The 26166-nt window shown below is 57.8% G+C and overlaps 1 protein-coding gene across 15 annotated transcripts in view; it reads right to left on the bottom strand.

Annotated features, from left to right (window-relative positions):
• The window catches only part of LOC121280288 (solute carrier family 41 member 1), a 53713-nt gene that overhangs the window by 24109 nt on the left and 3438 nt on the right, over positions 1-26166 (bottom strand). For 6 of the 15 annotated variants that reach the window (XM_041192116.1, XM_041192114.1, XM_041192115.1 and 3 more), the window contains exons 2-3: positions 25263-25532; positions 8208-8315 (exon numbers count right to left, since the gene is read on the bottom strand). In XM_041192116.1, coding sequence (XP_041048050.1) covers positions 8208-8315; positions 25263-25526 — 372 coding nt within the window. In that variant the 5' untranslated portion in view covers positions 25527-25532. The other 9 variants (XM_041192124.1, XM_041192125.1, XM_041192117.1 and 6 more) reach the window with 9 other exon arrangements.

Raw genomic sequence — 26166 nt, 5'->3', positions numbered from 1 at the left:
CAGTCCTCTGTGGCAGAGAATTCCAAAGGTTCACCACCCTCTGAGCGAAGAAATGCCTCCTCATCTCAGTCCTAAATGGCCTGTCCCTTATCCTGAGACTGTGTCCCCTGGTTCTAGACCCCCCTGGCCAAGGGAAACATCCTTCCTGCATCTACCTTGTCACACCCTTTAAGAATTTTGAAAGTTTCAAGTGATCACCTCTCATTCTTCTAAACTCTAGTGAATACAGGCCCAGTCAAACCAATCTCTCCTCATACGACAGTCCTGCCATCCCTGATATCAACCTAGTGAACCTTCGCTGCTCTCCCTCTATGGCAAGTATATCCTTTCTTAGGTAGGAAGACCAAAACTGCACTCAATACTCCAGGTCCTGTATAACAGCAGTAAGACATCCTGATGTCTGAACTCAAATCCTCTTGCAATGAAGGCCAACATACCATTTGCCTTCCATATTGCTGGTTGTACCTGCCTGTTTACTTTCACTGACTGGTGTACAAGGACACCCAGATCCCCTTGAGAAAGGAATAGACCGCTGATAGGGTGAGAAAAAGAGGGGGTGGGAGGATGTTCATGTGCAGCATGGACTTGATGGGCTGAATGGCCTGTTTCTGTGCTGTAACGTTCAATGCAAGATTCTGAGGTGAGAAGGCGTCATGAGCAAAACAAACCCTGTTGTCCATTGTTCTACTGAATGATCCCAACAAGTGCAGTCAAGCCACACACCCTCAGAAAGATCAGAGAAAGCAATGGTGCGTGTGCAGGAATATTACCAGGATCAGTCTGGTGAACCTTCGCTGCACTCCCTCTATGGCAAGTATATCCTTCCTTAGGTACAGAGACCAAAACTGGACACAATACCCTGGGTGCAGTCTCACCAAGGCTCCATGCAATTGCAGCAAGAGATCTTCACTCCTGAACTCAAGTCCTATCCTCCAATAGGTTGAGAGGGAAATGAGAAGGAGAATAGGACAGGCAAAGAGAGAATATGAGAACAGAATGGCAGTCAACATAAAAGGGAACCCAAAAATCTTCCATCGACATGTAAATAGCAAGTGGATAGTAAGAGAAGCGGAGACAAAGTGTGTGATTTATGCTTGGAGGAACAGGACAAGGCTAGAGAACTTAATGAGTTCTTTGTATCGATGTTTATAAGGACGAGAAGGCTGACAAAACATCGGTAGAAGTGATGGATGGGGTGAAAGTTGACAGGCGGGATATACTGGAAAGGCTGGCTATGCTTAGAGTCGATAAGTCACTTGGTCCAGGCGGCTTGCATCTCAGATTGTTAAGGGAAGTGGGGGTGGAGATAGCAGAAGGGCTTGTCATAATCTTCCAACCTTCCCTAGATACAGGGGAGGTGCCAGAGAGTTGGAGAATGACAAAGGTGACACCCTTATTGAAGAAAGGGTGTAATTTTATTGCCTGGATGAGTGCAGCTCCCACAACACTCAAGGAGCTTGACACCGTCTAGTGACTACAGGCTGGTCAGTTTAACATCAGTGGTGGGTAAGGTTCTAGAAACAATAATCAGGGAAAAGAAAATCAACGGACGCTTGGAGAGTTTTGAATTAATTAAGGAGAATCAGCTCGGATTTGTAAAAGGCAGATCGTGCCCGACTAATCAGAATGAATTTTTTGATGAAGTAACAGAGAAGGTTGATGAAGAGAATGTGGTGGATGTTGTCTATGAGATTTTAAGAAAATATTTGACAAACTACCATATAGAAACTTGGTTAACAAAATCAAGGCTCATGGAATAGGAGAGTCAATGTCAACCTGGATAAAATTTGACTCAAGGTAAAAAAACAATGAGTGGTGGTAAATTGTTTTTCAGACAGGAGGATGGTAGACAATAGTGTTCCCCAAGCATCACTGTTTGCATTGCTATTTTATCGGTGTATATAAATATATAGATTATATATACATATAAATGATTTGGATATTGGAATACAGCATAAAATGTCACACCTTGCTAATGATACCAAACTTGGAGCAGTGGCAAACTGTGAGGATTATATAAATAGCCTGTGACAGGACATAGGCTGACAGAATGGGCAGATGGAATTGAATTCAGAGAAATCTGTGGTGATGTATTTTGGCAGAAGGGATGGGGAGAGGCAATATAGACTTAATGACACAGTTCTAAAGAGTTTGCAACGGAGGGACCTGGGGGTTCATGTGCATCGATCTTTGAAGGTGGCAGGACATATTGAGAGAGTGGTTACGAACATACAAATTAGGAGCAGGAGTAGGCCACTCAGCCCCTCAAGCCTGCTCCACCATTCAATAAGATCATGGCTGAACCGATTGTAACCTCAACCCCACATTCCTGCCTACCCCCGATAACCTTTCACCCCTTTGTTGGTCAAGAATCTACCTAGCCCTGCTGTAAAAGTATATAAAGAGTCTGCTTCCATTGTCTTTTGAGGAAGAGAGTTCCAAAGACTCACCACCCTCAGAGAAAACATTTCTCCTCATCTCTGTCTTAAATGTGTGGCCCCTTATTTTTAAAGTGACCCCTAGTTCTAGACTCTTCCACAAGAGGAAACATCCTCTCCACATCTACCCTGTCAAGACCCCTCAGGATCTTAAAGGTTTCAATTAAGTCGCCTCTTAATCTTCTAAACTCCAGTGGATACAAGCCTAACCTGTCCAACCTTTTCTCATAAGACAATCCGCCCATTGCTGGCATTAGCCTAGTAAATCTCTGAACTGCTTCTAATGCATTTATATCTTTCCTTAAATAAGGTGACCAGTACTGTACACTGTACTCCAGATGTGGTCTCACGAGTGACCTGTACAACTGAAGCATAACCTCCCTACTTTTGTAATCAATTCCCCTGGCAATAAATGATAACATTTTATTAGCTTTCCTAATTACCTCCTGTACCTGCAAACTAACCTTTTGTGATTCATGCACTAGGACACCCAGATCCGTCTGATATGAGATCTTGGGTTTCATAAATTGAGGCATTGAGTCCAAAAGCAGGGAAGTGATGCTGTACCTTTATAAAGCTCTGGTTAGGCCCCAACTAGAGTATTGTGTCTAGTTCTGGTCACCACCCTTTAGGAAGGATGTGAGGGTCCTTGAGAGGGTGTGGAGGAGGTTTACCAGAATGGTTCCAGGGATGAGGGATTTTAGTTACAAGGTTCGGTTGGAGAAGCTGGGGTTGTTCTCCTTGGAGTGAAGGAGATTGAGGGGAGATTTGATAGAGGTGGACAAGATGATGACAGGTTTAGATAAGGTAGACAAGGAAAATCTGTTCTCATTAGCTGGTGGTACAAGGACTAGGGGGGCACAGATTTAAGGTTTAGGGAACTTGCAGGTGGTGGTGTTCCCATCTATCTGCTGCCTTTGTCCTTCTAGATGGTAGTGGTCGTAGGTTTGGAAGGTGCTGTCTAAGGAGCCTTGGTGAATTCCTGCAGTGCATCTTGTAGATGGTACACACTGCTGCTACTGTGTGTCGGTGATGGAGGGAGTGAATGTTTGTGGATGTGGTGCCAATCAAGTGGGGCTGCTTTGCCCTGGATGGTGTTGAGCTTCTTGAGTGTTGTGGGAGCTGCACTCATCCAGGCAAGTGGGGAGTATTCCATCACACTCCTGACTTGTGCCTTGTAGATGGTGGACAGGCTTTGGGGAGTCAGGAGGTGAGTTACTCACCACAGAATTCCGAGCCTCTGACCTGCACTTGTAGTCACAGTATTTATACGGCTGGTTCATTCAGTTTCTGGTCAATGGTAACCACCAGGATGTTGATAGTGGGGGATTCAGCGATGGTGATGCCATTGAATGTCAAGGAGAGATCTTTAAATGGGAGTTAATAGGCAACCATGTTGGTGCGGGGTCTGGAGTTACAGAAAGGCCCAGACTGGGTAAGGACCTCAGCTTTCCTTCCCTATAGGGACATCACTGACAAGCTGACAGTGTCACGATCACTTTCAAATTGTGAAACTGCTGTAGCAGGATTTGAACTCTCCCTCTTTGGGTTATTACATCCAGTAAATCCCTGGGGTCGGTTTCAAATGTTCGGCAGGATCAGGCTGAAGAGAATTGGATTCAACAGGATAGACCAATTACCAACCGTCCAAGAGTCTACAGGAATTAAAGAGTAATCTCTAGGACACTGACTGTCAACAAATATTCCAGGGGCATTCAAACAATATTATATCCATGACTTCAACGAGGGGAGAGAGAATAATGTGTCGAAATTTGCTGATGATACAAAGCTGGTGGGAATGCAAACGGCGAGCAGAACACAAAGAGATCTAGACAGCTTGAGCGAGCGGGGTACGAGGTGGACATGGGGAAATGTCAAATCTCCCTTTGAGAGGAAGAATAGAAGGAGCAGAATCATTTTTAAAAGGTGAGAGATTCTGGGAAATGTTGGTGTTCAGAGGAACCTGGGTGTCCTTGTACCATGAATCACAGGAAGTTAATATGTCAGCACAGCCAGTCCCTCGGGATCGAGGCTGGCTGGCTCCCACTCCGGTTCCATGGGCTCTGAGATGAATGCGCAGACTCTGCTCCAGACTCTACCACATGTTGGGCAGGCAGTGCTTGAAGGGTTGGGCAGATGAGGTGTTTGGAGGTTTGGGTGCTGCACTGGGGTCATAGAGCTTCAGTACACAGATGACACTTGTGTGCGTGTTCACTCAGATACTGAGCTCCGAGCGACTGTCAACTCTTTCACTGAAGGACATGAAAAAATTGGCCTTTCACTAAACACCTGGAAAACAAAGGTCCTCTTCCCACCAGCTCCCACAGCAAAACACCTCCCCCCATCGTCTTTGTCTCTGTGTGTTCCCGATGAAGTCTCTGGGCGTGTGCAGTGCCTTCCCGAATGAACCTTCTCCATTTTGGTTGGTCACAAGCCAGGGTCTCCCATGAGTTGGCAGGGATGTTTGATCTCTTCAGGGAGGCTTTGAGGACATCCCTGAAGCATTTCCGCTGTCCTCCTGGGTGTCTCCTGCCGTGACCCAGTTCCGAGTCGAATCTTTGACTCGGGAGCCTGGGTGTCAGACATACTAATGACATGTCCTGCCCAGCGGAGCTGGTTTTGAGCGATTAGCACCTTGATGCTGGGCATGTTAGCTTGGGAGAGGACGCTGTTGTTGGACTGCTTTTCTTTGCCCTGGACCTTGCTGGTGGGACCTCTCCGGTGCTTTGAGGTTCCTACTGTAGGTTGTCCAAGTCTCTGAAGCAAATTGGAGTGTGGGGATCACTGCTGCTCGGTAAACCATAACCTTAGTCTCAGTTTTGAGACCCTGGTCCTCAAATACTCTTTTCCACAGTTTGCTGAACGCTGAGCTGGCACATTGGAGGCGATGATGAATTTAGTCCACAGGAGGCTTCCAAGATACAGAAAATAGTCCATGTTTTCCAGGATCTCACTGTTGATCTGAATTGATGGCAGGGGGAGGTGTTTTGCAGTGGTAGCTGGTGGGAAGAGGACCTTAGTTTTCCGAGCGTTCTGTGAAAGGCCCATTTTCTCATGTGCTTCAGAGAAAGAATTGGCAATGACCTGGAGCTCAGAGTCTGAGTGAGTGCACACCCAAGTGTCATCTGTGTACCGAAGCTCTCTGGTCTCAGTGCAATACTACACCTCACCTCCAGCAACTTATCCACAGCTGTGGAGATAATTTACTGAACAGAGGGGGAACTGTGCAGTCTGCACTGCCTTCAATCCAAAACCAAACATCAAGCAATTAGAAAGAAAGTGGTATGTTGGCTTTTATTGGAAGTGGGTGGAGTGTAAGTGTCATACTACAGTTATACATGCTTTGGTAAGACCACATCAGGAATACTGTCTAACCGCACTGGGTGCAACTAAGATTCGCTGAATTTATAAGAGGATTTTCCTGTGAGGAGAGATTGAGTAAAATGGGTCTATAGTCTCTGGAGTTTAAAAGAATGAGAGATGATCCTTTTAAATTTAGAATTTCTTGGACAATCACGACCGGGTAGAACCAAGAGGCAGTTTCCCCCTGGCTGCAGAGTCTAGAAATGGTGGTCACAGTTTCAGGTTAAAGGGTCGGCTATTTAAGACTGAGATGAAGAGAAGTTTCTTCACTTTCACTTAGATGGTTATGGATCTTTGGAATTCTCTACTCCAGAGAGCTTGGAGGCTCAGTTTTTAATGTATTAAATGCTGGGATGGTTGGATTTTTGAACACTTGGGGCCAGATTTTCACACTGAAGTGAGTAATTTGTTGGGAAATTTCCCATCCTGGCAGACCCCCTCAGTTTAATGCGACCGGTCAGACACAGTTTTCGCTCGGGATGTGGTGGGGGGGCGGGGGGGGGGAGGGGGGGGGGGGGAGGGGGGGTGGGGGGGCGGTGTGGTGGTCATGGGGGCAGATATGGGATGGAGTTTGGTCCACTGACCCTGGAAGCGGATGCTGATCCTGGGTGGTCACAGGGCTACTTAGGAGGCTCATTTTGGGTTCTCTGGGACGTGGTTGTAATAAAAGCAGTTAGGCTCTCTTGCCCTCATCCCTTCACATCACCTCACACCCCACCCACTCCCTATGACTCCTCATACCTTCTATGCCAACTCAATGCTAACTCATGCCCCTTCACCCAGGATGCACAATGTCTAACTAATGAACCACATAGCAACAATGGCAAGTGTGGAACTGCTGGGAGAAAAAAAATCAAAAATGTTCTTTGAAGAAAAATGGCTGTTCCTACAACCCTGTGAAAATGTCAATCAGACAGACCACTGAGGGATCGATAACAGAGGTTTCAAAAACTTCACACCTCTTAATCTTGTCCAAATAAATGTCAAGACATTGACAAAAGAGATCACAAAGGATAACTTACTATAACCAGTTAAAGTTAGCAATTGAGCAAAGTCAACAATTTTTTCCATTTGTCAAAACAGATTCGCTGCTGAGCCAATGTTTTGATTGGCCTGAGCTCACAGCGAAGCAGGACAGATGGAAACCCAGAAGAATCGAAGGATATGGGGCACAAGGCAGGTCCGAGCAGAGTTGACATCGAGGATTAGTCATGTTCTTATTGAATGTCAGAACAGGCTTGAGGGGCCAAATGGTCAACCCGGGCTCCTATTTCTTGCCCTGTCTGTTATTTTTTCATTTTCTTTGAACATTTTAATTTATTCGATATAGAAATACTGAAGATGGGAGAAACAATTGAGTGGCCGTCAAGAATCATCCAATCAGGTCATGAAAGGTTTGGGCTGAGAGGGTGGGGCCTCATGAAGATTGATTTCGAAGTATTGACGTTCAGAGGGATTAGAGTGTACTCAACCAGGAACACACAGTTATTATGAAGGTGCAGCAATTAATTAGGAAGGCAAATAGCATGTTGGCCTTTATTACAAGGGGATTGGAGTACAGGAATAAAGAAGTCATGCTACAGTTGTACAGGATTTTGGTGAGACCACATCTGGAATACTGTGTGCAATTTTGGTCCATATTTAAGGAAGGATATACTTGCATTGGAGGTGGTACAGCGAAGGTTCACTAGGTTAGTCCCTGGGATAAAGGGGTTGTCCTATGATGAGAGGCTGAGTAGGTTGGGTCTATATTCTCTGGAGTTTAGGAGAATGAAAGGCGATCTCATTGAAACATTCAAGAATCTGAAGGGATAAGGTAGATACTGAGAGGTTGTTTCCCCAGGCTGGGGAATCTAGAACTTGGGGGCACACTCTCAGGAAAAGGGGCCAATCATCTAGGATTGAGATGAGGAGAAACTTCTTCACTCACCGGGTTGAGAGTTTTCGATAATGGATGCTCCATTGTTGGGTGTATTTAAGGCTGAGATAGATTTTTGGTTACTCAGGGAATCAAGGGATATGGGAGCGAGCGAGAAAGTGGGGTTAAGGTAGAAGCTCAGTCGTGATCTTATTGAATGGTGGAGCAGGCGTGAGGGGCCGAATGGTCTACTCCCCTCTCCTATTTCTTGTGTCTCGGGAAGCCAATGGCTGGAGCATGGGGAGGATCAGGAATTCATGCAATGAAATCTGCTGAACTCCATCAGAACCAGAATTGGCCAACACCAAACCAGTGACCAACTGGCAACACTCTCCAATGTGGATAGTTGGCGTGTTTGTGACATTGACACATGACAGAATCCACTCGTTTTGCCACATCCCCATGTCTTCTAAAGCACCCTTATATCATCACGAGGACACATCAAACTCAAAATGACCTCAGTGTGGAACCAAGTGGCCGGTACTCACCGCTGTTGACAGTCTGGAGGCAAGGGTCATTTCCAGGTTGCCTTTGAGGCCAACCAGTGCAGGAACCAGGATGAACACCTCCGTAATGGTCTGGAATACTGCCCAGTGCTGGAGACACCGAGAGGAAAACAAACTGTTAGTCACAATGTACGTGAGAAGCACAAAAGGTTTGAAATGTCCTGAATAATTTGATAAGAGACCTGGAGTATGTGTAACATTACCAAGCATTTATAGCACAGAAACAGGCCATTTGGCCCAATAGATCCATGCTGGCATTTATGCTCCACTCACGCAACACAGGGTTTGCAAGGAAGAGATGACTTTAGACCTATGGTTTCCAAAACTCCCCACCACTGCAGGGTTTTATCACCTCAGGTCTGGGTCTGTCGTAAACTCATTGATTGAGATTGATCACTGTGATTGGTCAATAACCCCATTAATGTTGTATCATGTGACTCCCAGGATGATAGATGAACGAGGCAGACTTTGGTCTTTCTTCATCCAGAGATTTCTATGTTCTTCTGAAGTCGCAACGCAGGTGATTGGTAATGAACACCTCACCATATTCCTAAGGAATTCTGTCCACCATTCTAATGACATAGGGTGGGATAGACTAACTGTCCTTTAAGTTGAGCTGTTTCTTAAGGGGATCTCACATTGCTTCACATGAGTAATGTCTGACAAACACAAGCTAATAACCAACGGGACCTGATAAACTAGGCCTTAAAGATAAGCAATAACATCCTAGGCCTAATAAGCCAGGCCTCAGATACCACCCAGTCTCCATCCAGCTGAGAATTTAGTAAAATAAATGTTAAGCTATTTCAAATGCTTTTTTTTCTACATTTACAGATTGTTCATACAGCTCCTGAGCCTGCAAGAGTCTGTGTTAAACTAGATTCCAATATGCAAAGATTCAGAGGATCAGGTAGAACACTAATTTTACATCCAGTCCAATATTATTCTCCAATGGAGAGTAGATCAGGGTGGGTGTAAAACTGGTGTTGCTCCCCATCTTGACAGTTTCCCGATGGTTAAAACTGACCCTCCATACACTGCCTTCACAGTGCCTTTAAAACAGAAAAACAAGGGGGAAGAGGCAGAGAGAGAGAGGGGGACAGAGGCAGAGAGAGAGAGGGGGACAGAGGCAAAGAGAGAGAGAGAGAGAGTGGGGGAAAGAGAACAAAAGACAGACTGACTCAGGAAGAGATGGCGAGGAGGAGAGGCAGGAGAAGGCACAGAGGGAGAGACAGGAAGCAAGATGGAGAGAAAGAGAGATTGAATCAGAGAAAGTGGGAGAGAACTGAGAGGCAGGGAGATAGGGAGAGAGAAAAGAAGGGAGATAGAGAGAGACATAGAAAGATAGATAGGAATAGTGAGACGGAGGGAGGGAGACAGAACTGACATGGCTTTTATTAAAGCTTTATCGCTTTACAAGCTGACAAGAGTCACAACAGAAACCTCTTCTAACCTCGTTGACCATGCTGAATGTTTTACATATTCCCATTCTCGCGTAATGCGCTTTTAATAGAAGGAAACTTCCAGAAAACAAAATGGGAAATGCAACAAATGTTTTCAGGGGTAGAGTTTTGACCTTGGACACAATCAGGAACTGAACAGCCACTACGTTCTTGAGCTCGGTTAGTTGGGGCTGGAACTCCCCCCCCCAACTAACAGCACAGTGGGTGTACCTACATCACACGGGCTGCAGCGGTTCAAGGAGGCAGCTCACCACCACCTTCTCAAGGGCCAATTAGGGATGGGCAATAAATGCTGGGCCTGGCCAGCGACACCCACATCCCGTGAGTGAATTAAAAAATAAAATAATATTCATATAATCATGAGCCAGCAGAATAGATAAAACGTTTTTTTCTTCTGTCCAGCAAGACGTATTCCCTAATATATTTAAGAGTGGGAGCTTGGGGCAGTTTTATTAAATTCAGTTGAAAACGGGTTAGAATCAAAAGTAAGTATTTGTAATCAGGTGTCTGGTCCTGAGACTGAGAGAAACCCAATTTAAAATCACTGGAAATAACTTTCAAAGATTCTACTGAACCAGTTTCATGAGTGTATACTCTTCCAGTTGCTGCGTAAATGGGATAATTCCCAATTTGATAAAGTTTTTAAACCACGCTGATTAGTGCCTGTTTGCCTCAGAGATCAAAGGGTTTTCCTGAACAGCGCAATGTTGGAAATTTCGATTTGGGGATGAGTCTGGCCTGACTCTGGTGAATCGAGTCTTGACCCAGGGTAAAAGTTCATGGTTAAAAAAAACAAAATAAGCATCAACGTTAGAGAGGGTGCAGAAAAGGTTATTAATGGCTCCAGAGATGAAGGGTAACAGCTATGTGGATTGATCGGAGAAGCTGGGGCTGTCTTCTTTGGAGAGGAGAAGGTTGAAGGGAGATTTGATGGGGGTGTTCAAAATCATGAGGGGTCAGGACAGAGTAGATAGGGAGAAACTGATCCCACTGGCGGAACAGCTGAGAACCCAAGGAAACCATTGAAGGTGACGGACAAACGAGGTAACGATGACTTGGAAAATCTTTTACTCAGCGAGTGGTTAGGATCTGGAATGCGCTGCCTGAGAGTGTGGCGGAGGGAGGTTCAACTGAGGCTTTCAAGGGGGAATTGGATTATTATCTGAAGAGAAAAAATGTGCATGGTTACAGGGAGAAGGCGAAGGGGTGGGGCTCGGTGAATTGCTCTTCCAGAGAGCTGGCATGGACACAATGGGCTGAGTGGCCTCCTGTGCTGTAACCAATCTATTATTCTACGGCTTTGGATGACACCAACATTTAAAATCCATTCAACCGCTCACGCTGGCTCTGCCGATTCTGTGGGGTAGATTGCCATGCGGAGGCCAGTATGATGCCAAGGTCCAGTGACCCAGGACAATAATCCACTGGAAAAACTGTCCCTGTGCTGACAGGTTCAAACCCAGTAGCCGGAGGTTAAAAAGTGAGGAAAATTGGGGATAAGTAGGGAATTCAGGGGGAACTTTTTTACTCAAAGAGGAATCAAGTTCCAGGCAAAGTTACTGGAGTGGGCAGCGTGGTCAGGAGAGGGGGCCGGGGTGAGAGGGAGGGTGGGTGGAGTTAGAGGGATATGGGGACAAAGTGGGTAAATGGGGTTGGGGGATATGGGTAAAGCATGAACGGGTTCGGGTTAGTGGTTCAAAGCTGATACTCTTGTCGGTAAGTAAGAATGTAAATTATAAAAATGGTAGCCATTGTTATAGTGAGGCCCAGTGATGCCTGGTAGGACTGGTGTTGAGAGGGAATCCTATCCCCAGGCGCTGGGGGGTGGGTTTCAAGTTCCATAAGAATCCACTACCCACTAGAACAGAACAGGATGAGACCCAACAGCAGGCTTCCCCCTCACCTCAAATAACATCGCCAGAAAACCTTTGTCACATTAATCAAAGAGCGGGATACTGCAGGCGCTGGGAATCTCAAACAAGAACAGAAAATGGCTGGAAATACTCAGCACCTAATGGCAGCATCCACGGAGAGAAGTGGAGTCAATATAATGTTTAATGTATGTAGGTGGGAAGAGACTGGACAAGAGGAGAAGAAATAGAGTCGAAATAGGAAGAAGTAAGTTCATTGGGGCTGGAGCATGCCAAAACGATGGGTCTATCGGGATGGTCCTGTTTATGGATTTTGGGTAGTAGGTAGAAGCGGACTCTTCAGGGGGGGGGCGGTGGGAGGTGGCAGGGGAGCAGCAATTCCGAGGGGAGCCGCTTGCCTCGGAGATCCCTGTGATCCCCCGGGCGGGTTTTCGAAAGACGGAGGGTGGAATTTCACTCGAAACCCGCGTGGGATAACCTGGAGAGCGGGAGGCAGTGGCCGAGGGAGGAAAGGTGACTGTGGTGCACAGGGGGGGTGGGGGTGAGGTGGGTAAGGGGGGGGGGGGGCGGTGAGCTGGGGGGAGGGGTTGAGGGTGGGGGAGAGGCATTCCTGGGGGAGGGGGTGGGTAAGGGGTGGGGTGGGGGGGTGAGTGGAGTGGGGGGGGGGGAGGGGGTGGGAGGTGAGGTGAGGGGGGTGAGGTATTCCTGGGGGAGGGGGTGGGGTGTGTAAGGGTGAGGTGTGGGGAGGGGGTGAGGGTGGGGGAGAGGCATTCCTGGGGGAGGGGGTAGGGGGGATGAGGTGGGGGGGGTAAGAGGGGGATGAGGGTGAGGGTGAGGTATTCCTGGGGAGCGGGAGGGGGTAGGGTGGGGGGGGGTGAGGTATTCCTGGGGCGGGGGTAGGGTGGGGGGGGGAGGGCTAGTGAGGGGAGGGGGGGTGAGGTATTCCTGGGGGTGGGGGGGAGGGGGGTGAGGGGGTAAGGGTGAGGTGGGGTGGGGGGAGGTATTCCTGGGGGTGGGGTGGGGGGGAGGGGAGGTAAGGGTGAGATGGGGTGAGGGGGGTAAGGGTGGGGGTGAGGGGGGTAAGGGTGGGGTGGGGGGAGGGGGTGGGGGGAGTAAGGGTGGGGGTGAGGGGGGTAAGGGTGGGGTGGGGGGAGGGGATAAGGGTGGGGGTGAGGGGGGTAAGGGTGGGGTGGGGGGAGGGGATAAGGGTGGGGTGGGGGGAGGGGATAAGGGTGGGGGTGAGGGGGGTAAGGGTGGGGTGGGGGGAGGGGATAAGGGTGGGGGTGAGGGGGGTAAGGGTGGGGTGGGGGGAGGGGATAAGGGTGGGGTGGGGGGAGGGGATAAGGGTGGGGGTGAGGGGGGTAAGGGTGGGGTGGGGGGAGGGGATAAGGGTGGGGGGAGGGGGTGGGGGGGGTAAGGGTGGGGGTGAGGGGGGTAAGGGTGGGGTGGGGGGGAGGGGGTAAGGGGGGGTGGGGGGAGGGGATAAGGGTGGGGGTGAGGGGGGTAAGGGTGGGGGTGAGGGGGTAAGAGTGGGGTGGGGGGAGGGGGTAAGGGGGGGTGGGGGGAGGGGATAAGGGTGGGGGGAGGGGGTGGGGGGGTAAGGGTGGGGGTGAGGGGGGTAAGGGGGGGTGGGGGAGGGATAAGGGTGGGGGGAGGGGGTGGGGGGGTAAGGGTGGGGGTGAGGGGGGTAAGGGTGGGGTGGGGGGAGGGGTAAGGGGGGGTGAGGCTGGAGTGCGGGGTGGGGGGAGGGGGGTGAGGCTGGAGTGGGGGGTGGGGGGAGGGGGTAAGGGGGGGTGGGGGGAGGGGATAAGGGTGGGGGTGGGGGGGTAAGGGTGGGGGTGAGGGGGGTAAGGGTGGGGTGGGGGGAGGGGGGTAAGGGTGGGGGGAGGGGGTGTGGGGGTAAGGGTGGGGGTGAGGGGGGTAAGGGTGGGGTGGGGGGAGGGGGTTAAGGGGGGGTGAGGTATTCCTGGGGAGGGGCGGCCGTCAATTAACCCCTTAAAGGAGAAAAGCAAAATAATGCGGGAGGCTGAGGCTGGGAAGCTGCAGAAACTCAGCGGGTCCGACACCACCGGGGGGGGGGGGGGGGGGGGTCAGCACGGCCAGTCCCCGGGGGGGGGGGTGGGGGGGGGAGGTCAGCACGGCCCAGTCCCGGGGGGGGGGGGGGGGTCAGCACGGCCCAGTCCCCGGGGGGGGGGGGGGGTCAGCAGGCGAGTCCCCGGTGGGGGGGGGGGGGTCAGCACGTGCCCAGTCCCCGGGGGGGGGGGGGGGGGGGTCAGCACGGCCCAGTCCCCGGGGGGGGGGTCAGGGGGGGGGTGGGTTGGGGGTGGGGGAGTAGGGGGGGCGTCAGCACGCCCAGTCCCCGGGGGGGGGTTCCTGCACGGCCCCAGTCCCCGGGGGGGGGGGGGGGTCAGCACGGCCCAGTCCCCGGGGGGGGGGGGGGGTCAGCACGGCCCAGTCCCGGGGGGGGGGGGGGGTCAGCACGGCCCAGTCCCCGGGGGGGGGGGGGGTCAGCACGGCCCAGGTCCCCCGGGGGGGGGGGTCAGCACGGCCCAGTCCCGGGGGGGGGGGTCAGCACGGCCAGTCCCCGGGGGGGGTCAGCACGGCCCAGTCCCCGGGGGGGGGGGGGGGTCAGCACGGCCCAGTCCCCGGGGGGGGGGGGGGGTCAGCACGGCCCAGTCCCCGGGGGGGGGGGGGGGTCAGCACGGCCCAGTCCCCGGGGGGGGGGGGGTCAGCACGGCCCAGTCCCCGGGGGGGGGGTCAGCACGGCCCAGTCCCCGGGGGGGTCAGCACGGCCCAGTCCCCGGGGGGGGGGTCAGCACGGCCCAGTCCCCGGGGGGGGGGGTCAGCACGGCCCAGTCCCCGGGGGGGGGGGGGGGGGGTCAGCACCTGATTGACCAGTTTCAGACCCTAACGCCCGCTCCATTTGGTTGTTTTGTTTCTCTGATTCTCCGGCCCTCGGACGGCAGCGGCCCCGCTCCCGACACATCTCCCGCCCGCCCCTCAGCCCCGCCCCTCCCCATCCGCTCAGCCCCGCCCCTCCCCATCCGCTCAGCCCCGCCCCCTCCCCATCCACTCAGCCCCGCCCCTCCCCTCCCCATCCGCTCAGCCCCGCCCCTCCCCATCCACTCAGCCCCGCCCCTCCCCTCCCCATCCACTCAGCCCCGCCCCTCCCCATCCACTCAGCCCCGCCCCTCCCCATCCACTCAGCCCCGCCCCTCCCCATCCACTCAGCCCCGCCCCTCCCCATCCACTCAGCCCCGCCCCTCCCCATCCACTCAGCCCCGCCCCCCGCCCCCCCCCCCCCCCCCCCCCCCCCCAAGTTAGAGGCCGCCTGACCTACCGGCCGCTTCCAGAATTTTCCGTCCTTTCATTTTTCCCGCGCGCGCGCGCCTGTCGGCGGGATCTTGCTGTGCGGAAACGGAGTTGCCGCCGCCTCCCGCTTTACCACAGTACGCGGGGAGCGGGGAGCGGGGAGGGGGGAGGCGCTATAGAAACGCCGGCCCCGGTTTGTTCTGTGCCCCGGGAGCTGATTTTAAAAGAAAAAAAAAACAACGATCCCGCAATGGTCCCAGGAGCAGGAGGAGGCCATTCAGCCCATCCAGCCTGTTGTACCGTCCACTCAGATCACGGCCGGTCTATATCTCCCCCCCCCCCCCCTCACCACCTCCAACCCAACCCAGCTCAGTTTGGACATTGTTCCCCCCCCCCCCACAATCCCAACAGCTGTTTTGGTGGGGGGGGGGGGGGGAGAAGAGGGTCCCAGACTTATCCGCCCTTCCCCACCCCCACCCCCCACTTTGTGTGAGGGAGGGGTTCCTGACATCACCCCCTCAATGGCCTGGCTCCAATTTTAATGTTCTGCCCCCTCCCCCACCCCCACTAAACCCCCCCCCCCCCCCCCCAGGAAGGGTCCACCCCCCACCCCCCCCCCAACCAAATCCACCCCCCCCCCCCACCCCCCCCACCAAACCCCCTCAGGAAGGTTCAACCCCCCCCCCGCAACCAAATCCACCCCCCCCCCCCCCCCACCAAACCCCCTTCAAGAAGGGTCCACCCCCCCCCCCCCCACCCCCACCCCACCAAACCCCTCAAGAAGGGTCCACACCCCCCCCCCAACCAAATCCCCCCAGGAAGGGTCCACACACCCACACCCCCCCCCCACCAAACCCCCCTCAAGAAGGGTCCACACCCCCCCCCCACCCCCCACCCCCACCAAACCCCCTCAAGAAGGGTCCACCCCCCCCCCCCCACCCCCACCCCCACCAAACCCCCTCAAGAAGGGTCAACACCCCCCCCCACCCCCCCCCCCCCCCAACCAAATCCCCCCAGGAAGGGTCCACACACCACACCCCCCCCCCCACCAAACCCCCTCAGGAAGGGTCAACACCCCCACCCCCCCCCCCCCACCAAACCCCCTCAGGAAGGGTCCACCCCCCCCCCCCGCAACCAAATCCACCCCCCCCCCCACCCCCCCCACCAAACCCCCTCAGGAAGGGTCCACCCCCCCCCCCCGCAACCAAATCCACCCCCCCCCCACCCCCCCCACCAAACCCCCTCAAGAAGGGTCCACACCCCCCCCCACCCCCACCCCCACCAAACCCCCTCAAGAAGGGTCCACACGCCCCCCCCACCCCCACCCCCACCGCCCCAGTTCCCCTCGACCCAACCAGCCCCCCTTTTAAACCCTTCTAAACAGGTCGCACCCTGGTCTTGGCCGACACAGGCCTGGCCTCGGACAGCCCGTCCTGTCGGTTAGTGGGTACGCACTTGAACGACGTCCATGACCAATCCGGCGGCCACCATGCCGAGCCCGGCGATCAGGCAGGGGAGCAGCACCTGGGAGACGATGGACAGGCCGGTCTCCGGCCAGAACCCGTACGGGAACCTGGTGAGCTTGCAGGTGAACCGGCGAAGCTTGTCCCCGGAAATCCAGAACTCCAGCTCGACCTGGGTGACAACCATGGCCCTCTCGTGGCAGTGACGGCGCGCTGCACCGCGCTAACCCATAACCGGTGGGCGGGCGTTGGTGGGGAGGGGGGGGTGGGGCGTGGGGGGAGGTGGTGGGGGGGAGCGTTTTCGGAAGGGGGTCCGACGCCTCCGAGTCTCTGTCCCAGCGCGGAGGATCCAGCGGCGCTCCGGAGGTAAGAGAGAACGCGGTCCGGGCTGTAACGTCCAGTTTGTTTGGGGAGGGGGGTGGGGATTGGGGGATTGGGGGATTGGGGGTTGGGGGTTGGGGGTGGGCCGGGTTGGATTTGTCCCCTGGCGACGGTGCAGCTCATTCACTGCTCCAGGAGCTTATCCCCAGAGGGAGCCCGGGATCTCGGTCTCCGACAAATCCCTCATTCCGGATCATCCCTGAGCCTTCCTGGCCGGATAAGCTGTCCTCGGGAGTGATGAGTCACACCGAACGGGGGAAGTGAATGAATCCTCTCCTCCAAAAGGCCAGAGTTAAACCTGTCAGAAACACAGATGCTGCTCAGGCACCAACGGGCTCCTCGCTCTGTGAAATCGAGCTGCACTTATTTTATTTATTTTCTTGCTTACTCTCTACAACGCTGCTACCTCATGACTCACAGAATTCCATTACGCTCAACGCTGCAGGGCTATGAACCAGATTAGCTTATCAGTTGTCATCACCCTGAGCTGAGGGCCAATGCTCTCGAACCTCAGCCTGTTCTGCAGCATCATCGACTGGGCACAGAGTCAGCAACAGGGACTGGGGCAGGAGGAAGCAGATTAGTACACGGGAGATAGGGAGGTGGGGTGGGGGGGAGGGGCTGGGACACGGGAGGGAGGGAGGGAGGGAGTGAGGGAGGGGCTGGGACGAGGGAGGAGGGGCTGGGACCCGGGGGGAGGGGCTGGGACGCAGGAGGGAGGGAGGCACTAGGACTCAGGAGAGAGGGAGGGAGGGAGGCAGGCGCCGGGACACGGGAGGGAGGGAGTGAGGGAGGGGCTGGGACGAGGGAGGAGGGGCTGGGACCCGGGGGAGGGGCTGGGACGCAGGAGGGAGGGAGCGAGGGACTGGGACGCAGGAGGGAGGGAGCGAGGGACTGGGACGCAGGAGGGAAGCAGGGAGGCACTGGGGCACTGGAGGGAGGGACGGAGGGACTGGGACACTGGAGGGAGGGAGGGACTGGGACAGGACATTGGAGGGAGGGAGGGACTGGGACACTGGAGGGAGGGACGGAGGGACTGGGACACTGGAGGGAGGGAGGGACTGGACATTGGAAGGAGGGAAGGACTGAGACAGTGGGTGGAGGGAGGTAATGGGACACTGGAGGGAGGGAGCGAGGACTGGGACACGGGAGGGAAGAAGCGAGGGACTGGGACACTGGAGGGAGGGAAGGAGGGACTGGGACACTGGAGGGAGGGAAGGAGGGACTGGGACACTGGAGGGAGGGAAGGAGGGGCTGGGACAGGACATTGGAGGGAGGGAAGGACTGGGACAGTGGATGGAGGGAGGGACTGGCGTACTGGAGGGAGGGAGGGACTGGGGTACTGGAGGGAGGGAGTGAGGGACTGGGACACTGGAGGGAGGGAATGAGGGACTGGGACACTGGAGGGAGGGAGTGAGGGACTGGGACACTGGAGGGAGGGAGTGAGGGACTGGGACACTGGAGGGAGGGAAGGGGGACTGGGACACTGGATGGAGGGACTAGAACACTGGATGGAGGGACTGGGACAGGATACTGGATGGAGGGACTGGGACAGGACATTGAAGGGAGGGAGGGACTGGGACAGTGGATGGAGGGAGGGACTGAGACACTGGAGGGAGGGAGGGACTGGGACACTGGAGGGAGGGAGTAAGGGACTGGGACACTGGAGGGAGGGAAGGGGGACTGGGACACTGGAGGGAGGGAAGGAGGGACTGGGACACTGGAGGGAGGGAAGGAGGGACTGGGACACGGAGAGAGGGAGGGACTGGAACACTGGATGGAGGGACTGGAACACTGGATGGAGGGACTGGGACAGGATACTGGATGGAGGGACTGGGACAGGACATTGAAGGGAGGGAGGGACTGGGCATTGGAGGGAGGGAGGGACTGGGACAGTGGATGGAGGGAGGGACTGGGACACTGGAGGGAGGGAGAGACTGGGACACTGGAGGGAGCGACTGGGACACTGGAGGGAGGGAGCGACTGGGACACTGGAGGGAGGGAAGGAGGGACTGGGATGATGGAGGGAGGGACTGGGACAGGACACTGGAGGGAGGGAAGGACTGGGACAGTGGATGGGGGGAGGGACTGGGACACTGGAGGGAGGGAAGGAAGGACTGGGACACTGGAGGGAGGGAAGGAGGGACTGGGACACTGGAGGGAGGGAAGGAGGGACTGGGACACTGGAGGGAGGGAAGGAGGGACTGGGATGATGGAGGGAGGGACTGGGACAGGACATTGGAGGGAGGGAAGGGCTGGGACAGTGGAAGGAGGGAGGGACTGGGGTACTGGAGGGAGGGAGTGAGGGACTGGGACACTGGAGGGAGGGAGTGAGGGACTGGGACACTGGATGGAGGGAGTGAGGGACTGGGACACTGGAGGGAGGGAGTGAGGGACTGGGACACGAGGGAGGGAAGGGGGGACTGGGACACGAGGGAGAGAAGGAGGGACTGGGACACTAGAGGGAGGGAGGGAGGGACTGGGACACTGGAAGGAGGGTCTGGGACACTGGAGGGAGGGACTGGGACACTGGATGGAGGGTCTGGAACACTGGATGGAGAGACTGGGACAGGATACTGGAAGGAGGGACTGGGACTCGGCATTGGAGGGAGGGACGGACTGGGACAATGGATGGAGGGAGGGACTGGGACAGTGGAGGGAGGGAGGGACTGGGACACTGGAGGGAGGGACTGGGACTGAGACACTCGATGGAGGGAGGGATTGGGACACGAGGGAGGAAGGGACTGGGACACTGGAGCGAGGGAGGGAGGGACTGGGACACTGGAGGTGGAGAGGGACTGGGACACTGGAGGTGGAAAGGGACTGGGACACTGGATGGAAGAAGCGAGGGACTGGGACACTGGAGGGAGGGAAGGAGGGACTGGGACACTGGAGGGAGGGAGGGACTGGGACACTGGATGGAGGGACTGGGACAGGATATTGGAGGGAGGGAGGGACTGGGACAGTGGATGGAGGGAGGGACTGGGGCACTGGAGGGAGGGAGTGAGGGACTGGGACACTGGAGGGAGAGGGGGACTGGGACACTGGAGGTAGGGAGGGAGGGACTGGGACACTGGAGCGAGGGAGGGAGGGACTGGGACACTGGAGCGAGGGAGGGAGGGACTGGGACACTGGAGCGAGGGAGGGAGGGACAGGGACACGAGCGAGGGAGGGAGGGACAGGGACACGAGCGAGGGAGGGAGGGACTGGGACACTGGAGGGAGGGAGGGACTGGGACACTGGAGGTGGAGAGGGACTGGGACACTGGAGGTAGAGAGGGACTGGGACACGAGCGAGGGAGGGAGGGACTGGGACACTGGAGGGAGTGAAGGACTGGGACACTGGAGGTAGAGAGGGACTGGGACACGAGTGAGGGAGGGAGGGACTGGGACACTGGAGGTAGAGAGGGACTGGGACACGAGTGAGGGAGGGAGGGACTGGGACACTGGAGGGAGGGAGGGACTGGGACACTGGAGGTAGAGAGGGACTGGGACACTGAAGGGAGGGAATGAGGGACTGGGACACTGGAGGAAAGGAGGGAGGGTCTGAGACACTGGAGGGAGGGAGGGAGGAAGGGGACACTGGAAGGAGGGAGGGAGGGACTGGGACCCTAGAGAAATTGTTGGGGACTGCAGGTTGGGGTTGAAATGGTGGCCTAGTGGATGGAGGGGGTGGGGTGGGACACGGGAAGGAGGAGGGGAGGAGGGTAGGAAGGAAGGGAAGGGAGGGGTGGGGAGGGGAAGGGCGGTGGGAGGAGGGGAGAAGAGAGGGGCAGAGAGGGAGAGGGGAAGAGAGGGGAATGGGAGGAGGGGAGAAGAGAGGGGGAAGAGGGAGTGGGGCGGAGGGGAGGGCGAGGGGGGAGAGGAGGAGGGAGGGGAGTGGGGAGGGGGATAGGGAGGGGGACGCAGGGAGGAGGAGGGGACGGTAGGGATTGGGAGGGGAGGAGGGAGTGGAGGAGGGAGGACGGGGTTGGGGAAGAGGAGAGATGGGGAGGGGAAGTGATGGGAGGAGGGAGGGGGAGGGGAGAGGCGGGTGGGCAGAGGCAGGAGGGGTGGGAAGGGGAGGGGTGTAGGGGGAGGGAGAGTGAGGGGAGTGGGAGACGGGGTAGGGTGAGGGGGTGGGGAGGGGAGAGTGGAGGAGGGGGAGTGGAGCAGAAGAGAGGAGGGGAGAGGGGAAGGCGGAGGTGGGGATGTGAGGGGTGGAGAACAGGGGGAGGGGAAGTGAGGGGAGTGGAGGGGAGGAGGGGAAGTGTTGGGGGAGGGGAGGAGGGAGGAGGGGGAGGAGGGAAGTGGGGGAGGGGAAGAGGCTGGAGGGGATGGGACGTGTTGAGGGGGGAGGGGATGAGGGAGGAGAGGGGAGCAGGGGAATGGAGGAGTGGAGGGGAGGTGGGGGGAGGGGAGGTGAAGTGAGAGGAGGGTAGGGGAGGGGAAGTGAGGGAAGGGAAGAAGAGAGGGGAGGGAGGAGACGGGAGGAGAGATGGGAGGATGGGGAGGCGGGAGGGGTGGGGTGGGAAGGGGATGAGGGGGGCAGGGCGAAGGGGTAGATGGAAGGGGGAGGGGGAGGGGATGGGAGGGAGAGGGGTAGATGGAAGGGGGAGGGGACGGTCAAGTGGGGAGGGGGCGGGGATGTGGGGAAGGAGGAAGGGGAGAGTGGAGGAGGGGAGAGTGGAGGAGGGGACGGGTGGGGGGAGGGAAGGGGAGGGCGGGCAGGGGATGAAGGGGGAGGGGAGGAGGGGGGTGGGGAGAGCTGGAGTGCAGGGGAGTGGAGGGGGAGGTGAGTGGGAGGAGGGGTGGGCAGGGTGATGGGGAGGTGGAGTGGAGGGGGGATGGGGGAGGGAGGGAGGGGGAGTTGGTGGGGGAGGGGGAGGCGAGGGGATGGACAGTGGGAGGGGGAGGCGGAACTGGGGAGGAGGACCGGAGGGAGGAGGGGAGAGTGGAGGGGGGAGGGGGAGAGGGGAGGGGAGGGAATGGAAGGAGAGTAGGGAAGAGGAGGAGAGAGGGTGCGAGGGGAGGGAGGGAGGGGGAGGAGGGGTAGCAGAGGGGAGGGGCGAGGGTAGGGGAGGGGGTAGTGGAGGAGGGGAGGGGATGTGGAGGAGCTGAGGGGAAGGGGTGGGGAGGAGTGGCGGGGAGGGGGAGAGGTGGGAATGGGGAGGGGAGGAGAGAGGTGCGGAGGGGAGGAGGGGGAGGGTGAGGGGAGGTGGGAGGGGAGTGGAGGAGGAGGGGAGTGGAGGAGGAGGGGAGAGGGAATGGGAGGAGGGGAGGGGTGGGTAGGATGATGGGGGAGGGGAGGGGAGGAGCGGAGGTGGGAGGGGTGGAGCGGAGGTGAGAGGGGTGGAGCGGAGGTGGGAGGGGTGTGGGGGAGGTGAGAGGGGTGGAGCGGAGGTGGGAGGGGAGGAGCGGAGGTGGGAGGGGTGGAGCGGAGGTGGGAGGGGTGGAGCGGAGGTGGGAGGGGAGGAGCGGAGGTGGGAGGGGTGTGGGGGAGGTGAGAGGGGTGGAGCGGAGGTGGGAGGGGAGGAGCGGAGGTGGGAGGGGAGGAGCGGAGGTGGGAGGGGTGGAGCGGAGGTGGGAGGGGAGGAGCGGAGGTGGGAGGGGTGGAGCGGAGGTGGGAGGGGAGGAGCGGAGGTGGGAGGGGAGGAGCGGAGGTGGGAGGGGAGGAGCGGAGGTGGGAGGGGTGGAGCGGAGGTGGGAGGGGTGGAGCGGAGGTGGGAGGGGTGTGGGGGAGGTGGGAGGGGTGTGGGGGAGGTGGGAGGGGTGTGGGGGAGGTGGGAGGGGTGGAGCGGAGGTGGGAGGGGTGGAGCGGAGGTGGGAGGGGTGTGGGGGAGGTGGGAGGGGTGTGGGGGAGGTGGGAGGGGTGTGGGGGAGGTGGGAGGGGTGTGGGGGAGGTGGGAGGGGTGGAGCGGAGGTGGGAGGGGTGTGGGGGAGGTGGGAGGGGTGGAGCGGAGGTGGGAGGGGTGTGGGGGAGGTGGGAGGGGTGTGGGGGAGGTGGGAGGGGTGTGGGGGAGGTGGGAGGGGTGTGGGGGAGGTGGGAGGGGTGGAGCGGAGGTGGGAGGGGTGTGGGGGAGGTGGGAGGGGTGTGGGGGAGGTGGGAGGGGTGTGGGGGAGGTGGGAGGGGTGGAGCGGAGGTGGGAGGGGTGTGGGGGAGGTGGGAGGGGTGTGGGGGAGGTGGGAGGGGTGTGGGGGAGGTGGGAGGGGTGTGGGGGAGGTGGGAGGGGTGGAGCGGAGGTGGGAGGGGAGTGGGGGAGGTGGGAGGGGTGGAGCGGAGGTGGGAGGGGAGTGGGGGAGGTGGGAGGGGTGTGGGGGAGGTGGGAGGGGTGGAGCGGAGGTGGGAGGGGAGTGGGGGAGGTGGGAGGGGTGGAGTGGAGGTGGGAGGGGTGGAGCGGAGGTGGGAGGGGAGTGGGGGAGGTGGGAGGGGTGTGGGGGAGGTGGGAGGGGTGTGGGGGAGGTGGGAGGGGAGTGGGGGAGGTGGGAGGGGTGGAGCGGAGGTGGGAGGGGTGGAGCGGAGGTGGGAGGGGAGTGGGGGAGGTGGGAGGGGTGTGGGGGAGGTGGGAGGGGTGGAGCGGAGGTGGGAGGGGTGTGGGGGAGGTGGGAGGGGTGTGGGGGAGGTGGGAGGGTGTGGGGGAGGTGGGAGGGGTGGAGCGGAGGTGGGAGGGGTGGAGCGGAGGTGGGAGGGGTGTGGGGGAGGTGGGAGGGGTGTGGGGGAGGTGGGAGGGGTGTGGGGGAGGTGGGAGGGGTGGAGCGGAGGTGGGAGGGGTGTGGGGGAGGTGGGAGGGGTGGAGCGGAGGTGGGAGGGGTGTGGGGGAGGTGGGAGGGGTGTGGGGGAGGTGGGAGGGGTGTGGGGGAGGTGGGAGGGGTGTGGGGGAGGTGGGAGGGGTGGAGCGGAGGTGGGAGGGGTGTGGGGGAGGTGGGAGGGGTGTGGGGGAGGTGGGAGGGGTGGAGCGGAGGTGGGAGGGGTGTGGGGGAGGTGGGAGGGGTGTGGGGGAGGTGGGAGGGGTGGAGCGGAGGTGGGAGGGGTGTGGGGGAGGTGGGAGGGGTGTGGGGGAGGTGGGAGGGGTGTGGGGGAGGTGGGAGGGGTGTGGGGGAGGTGGGAGGGGTGTGGGGGAGGTGGGAGGGGTGTGGGGGAGGTGGGAGGGGTGTGGGGGAGGTGGGAGGGGTGTGGGGGAGGTGGGAGGGGTGTGGGGGAGGTGGGAGGGGTGGAGCGGAGGTGGGAGGGGTGTGGGGGAGGTGGGAGGGGTGTGGGGGAGGTGGGAGGGGTGTGGGGGAGGTGGGAGGGGTGGAGCGGAGGTGGGAGGGGTGTGGGGGAGGTGGGAGGGGTGTGGGGGAGGTGGGAGGGGTGTGGGGGAGGTGGGAGGGGTGTGGGGGAGGTGGGAGGGGTGGAGCGGAGGTGGGAGGGGTGTGGGGGAGGTGGGAGGGGTGTGGGGGAGGTGGGAGGGGTGGAGCGGAGGTGGGAGGGGTGAGGGGAGGTGGGAGGGGTGTGGGGGAGGTGGGAGGGGTGTGGGGGAGGTGGGAGGGGTGTGGGGGAGGTGGGAGGGGTGTGGGGGAGGTGGGAGGGGTGGAGCGGAGGTGGGAGGGGTGTGGGGGAGGCGAGGGGATGGACAGTGGGAAGGGAGGCGGGACCGGGAAGGAGGAGCGGAGGGAGGAGTGGAGGGGAGGGTACTGGAGGGGGAGTTGGGAGTGATGGGAGGGGAGAGGGGAGGAGGGGAGGATGCGAGGGGAGGGGAGGAGGGATAGAGGGGAGGGTGCGAGGGGAGGGGAGGAGGGATAGGGGAGGGGCGAAGGGAGGGGAGGGGATGTTGAGGGGAGGGAAGGAGGGGAGGGGGCTAGGGGAGGAGGTGGGAGGGGTGTAGGAGAGGGGCGTAGAGTGGTGTAGGTGGTAGGGGAGGAGGGGAGTGGAAAGGAGAGGGGGAGGAGAGGGGTGTGTTAGGGAGGGGAGGGGGGCTGGGACACTCGAGGGAGGGACTGGTTCACTCGGGGTAGGGACTGGGACACTCGGGGGAGGGATGGGACACTCGAGGGAGGGACTGGTTCACTCGGGGTAGGGACTGGGACACTCGGGGGAGGGATGGGACACTCGAGGGTGGGACTGGGACACTCGAGGGAGGGACTGGGACTCTCGAGGTTGGGACTGGGACACTCGAGGGAGGGACACTCGAGGGAGGGATGGGACAAACCCTCTCTTACTGAGCTCAAGGTGTTGGGAACTTTATTTCCTCTGGTCTTCTCTCTCTCTTTTGTTTCTCTTCCCCACCTTCCCAACTTCTCCACCACCCCCTCCCCTGCAATCCTCCCCCCTCAATGTATTCCCCCCTCCCCACTCCTACTTTCCACCTATTCCCCCTTTGCCCCACCTGGCTCCAAGTATCCTCTGTCCTCTAATCCTGCTGCTTGTCCTTAACACCGTCCTCTGCCCCTCTCTGGGTGTTCGAGGCCAATTTACAGCAGCCTTTTCCTGGAGACCCTCTGGGCACAGGGCGAGAAGCAGGTTCCGATGGAGCGAGAGAGAGAGAGAGAGAGAGAGAAAGAGACCCTGAACAGTTCTCCAATCGCTAACCTGAACGATGCCGAGGACCAGTCCAGCCAGTACCATCCCTAAGCCAGCGAGTAGATAGGGCAGGAGGACCTGGGTGCAGACTTTCAGGGACGATTCCTCCTTCCATTTCACCACAGCCACTTTCTCCCTCCCTCGCTCCAGCCCCCTCGCGACCTTCTCATCGATCTCCCTGCCCTCGCCTCTCACTCGCAGGTTCTGCTGCGTCCGCTCCATTTCCCTCCACCTCCGTTCCCTTTTCCTTCTCTGTAACCTCCCTTCGTCCATCTCACTCTTGGAAAAGGAACAAATTAAAAATAAAGAACATCAGACGGTTAAAATATGAAATAGAAAACCACCAACTGTACAATACACATAAACTGTGCGACACACGCACTTATCCAGGCTTTCCCGTGTATAATCAGAAAGAAAACCTTGCTGAGCCCTGGGGAGGAGGACTAATTAGATGTAGTCGTTTGGTAGAACTTGAGTATTGCTGGAAAAAAAAGACATTTTTGTTGAAGCTTTTTGCCTTGCACTCTTCAGGACAATCTGCCGACCTTACCCGGTCTGGCCTACATGTGACTGCAGACCCACGGTGATGTGGTCGACTGTGAAACAGCCCAGCCAGCTAATGAGCTGTATCAAACCGCTCGAGAGTCAATAAGGAATGTGTACCGACACCACACGGACTGCAGCGGTTCAAGAAGGCAGCTCACCAACACCTTCTCAAGGGCAATTAGGGATGGGCAATAAATGCTGGACTCCCACATCATGTGAATGAATTAAAAAAACACACATTTTACAGCCAATGAAGCGCTTTTGAAGCGTAGCCACTGCTGTAATTTACGAAACCTGCTCACTGACGCCCAGTTTGGGTTCCGCCAGGGCCACATAGCTTCTGACCTCACTACAGCCTTGGTTCAAA

The sequence above is a fragment of the Carcharodon carcharias genome, chromosome 7, assembly GCF_017639515.1.
Source record: "Carcharodon carcharias isolate sCarCar2 chromosome 7, sCarCar2.pri, whole genome shotgun sequence".
Lineage (NCBI taxonomy): Eukaryota > Metazoa > Chordata > Chondrichthyes > Lamniformes > Lamnidae > Carcharodon > Carcharodon carcharias.
This window is presented reverse-complemented; position numbering and strand designations above follow the sequence as displayed.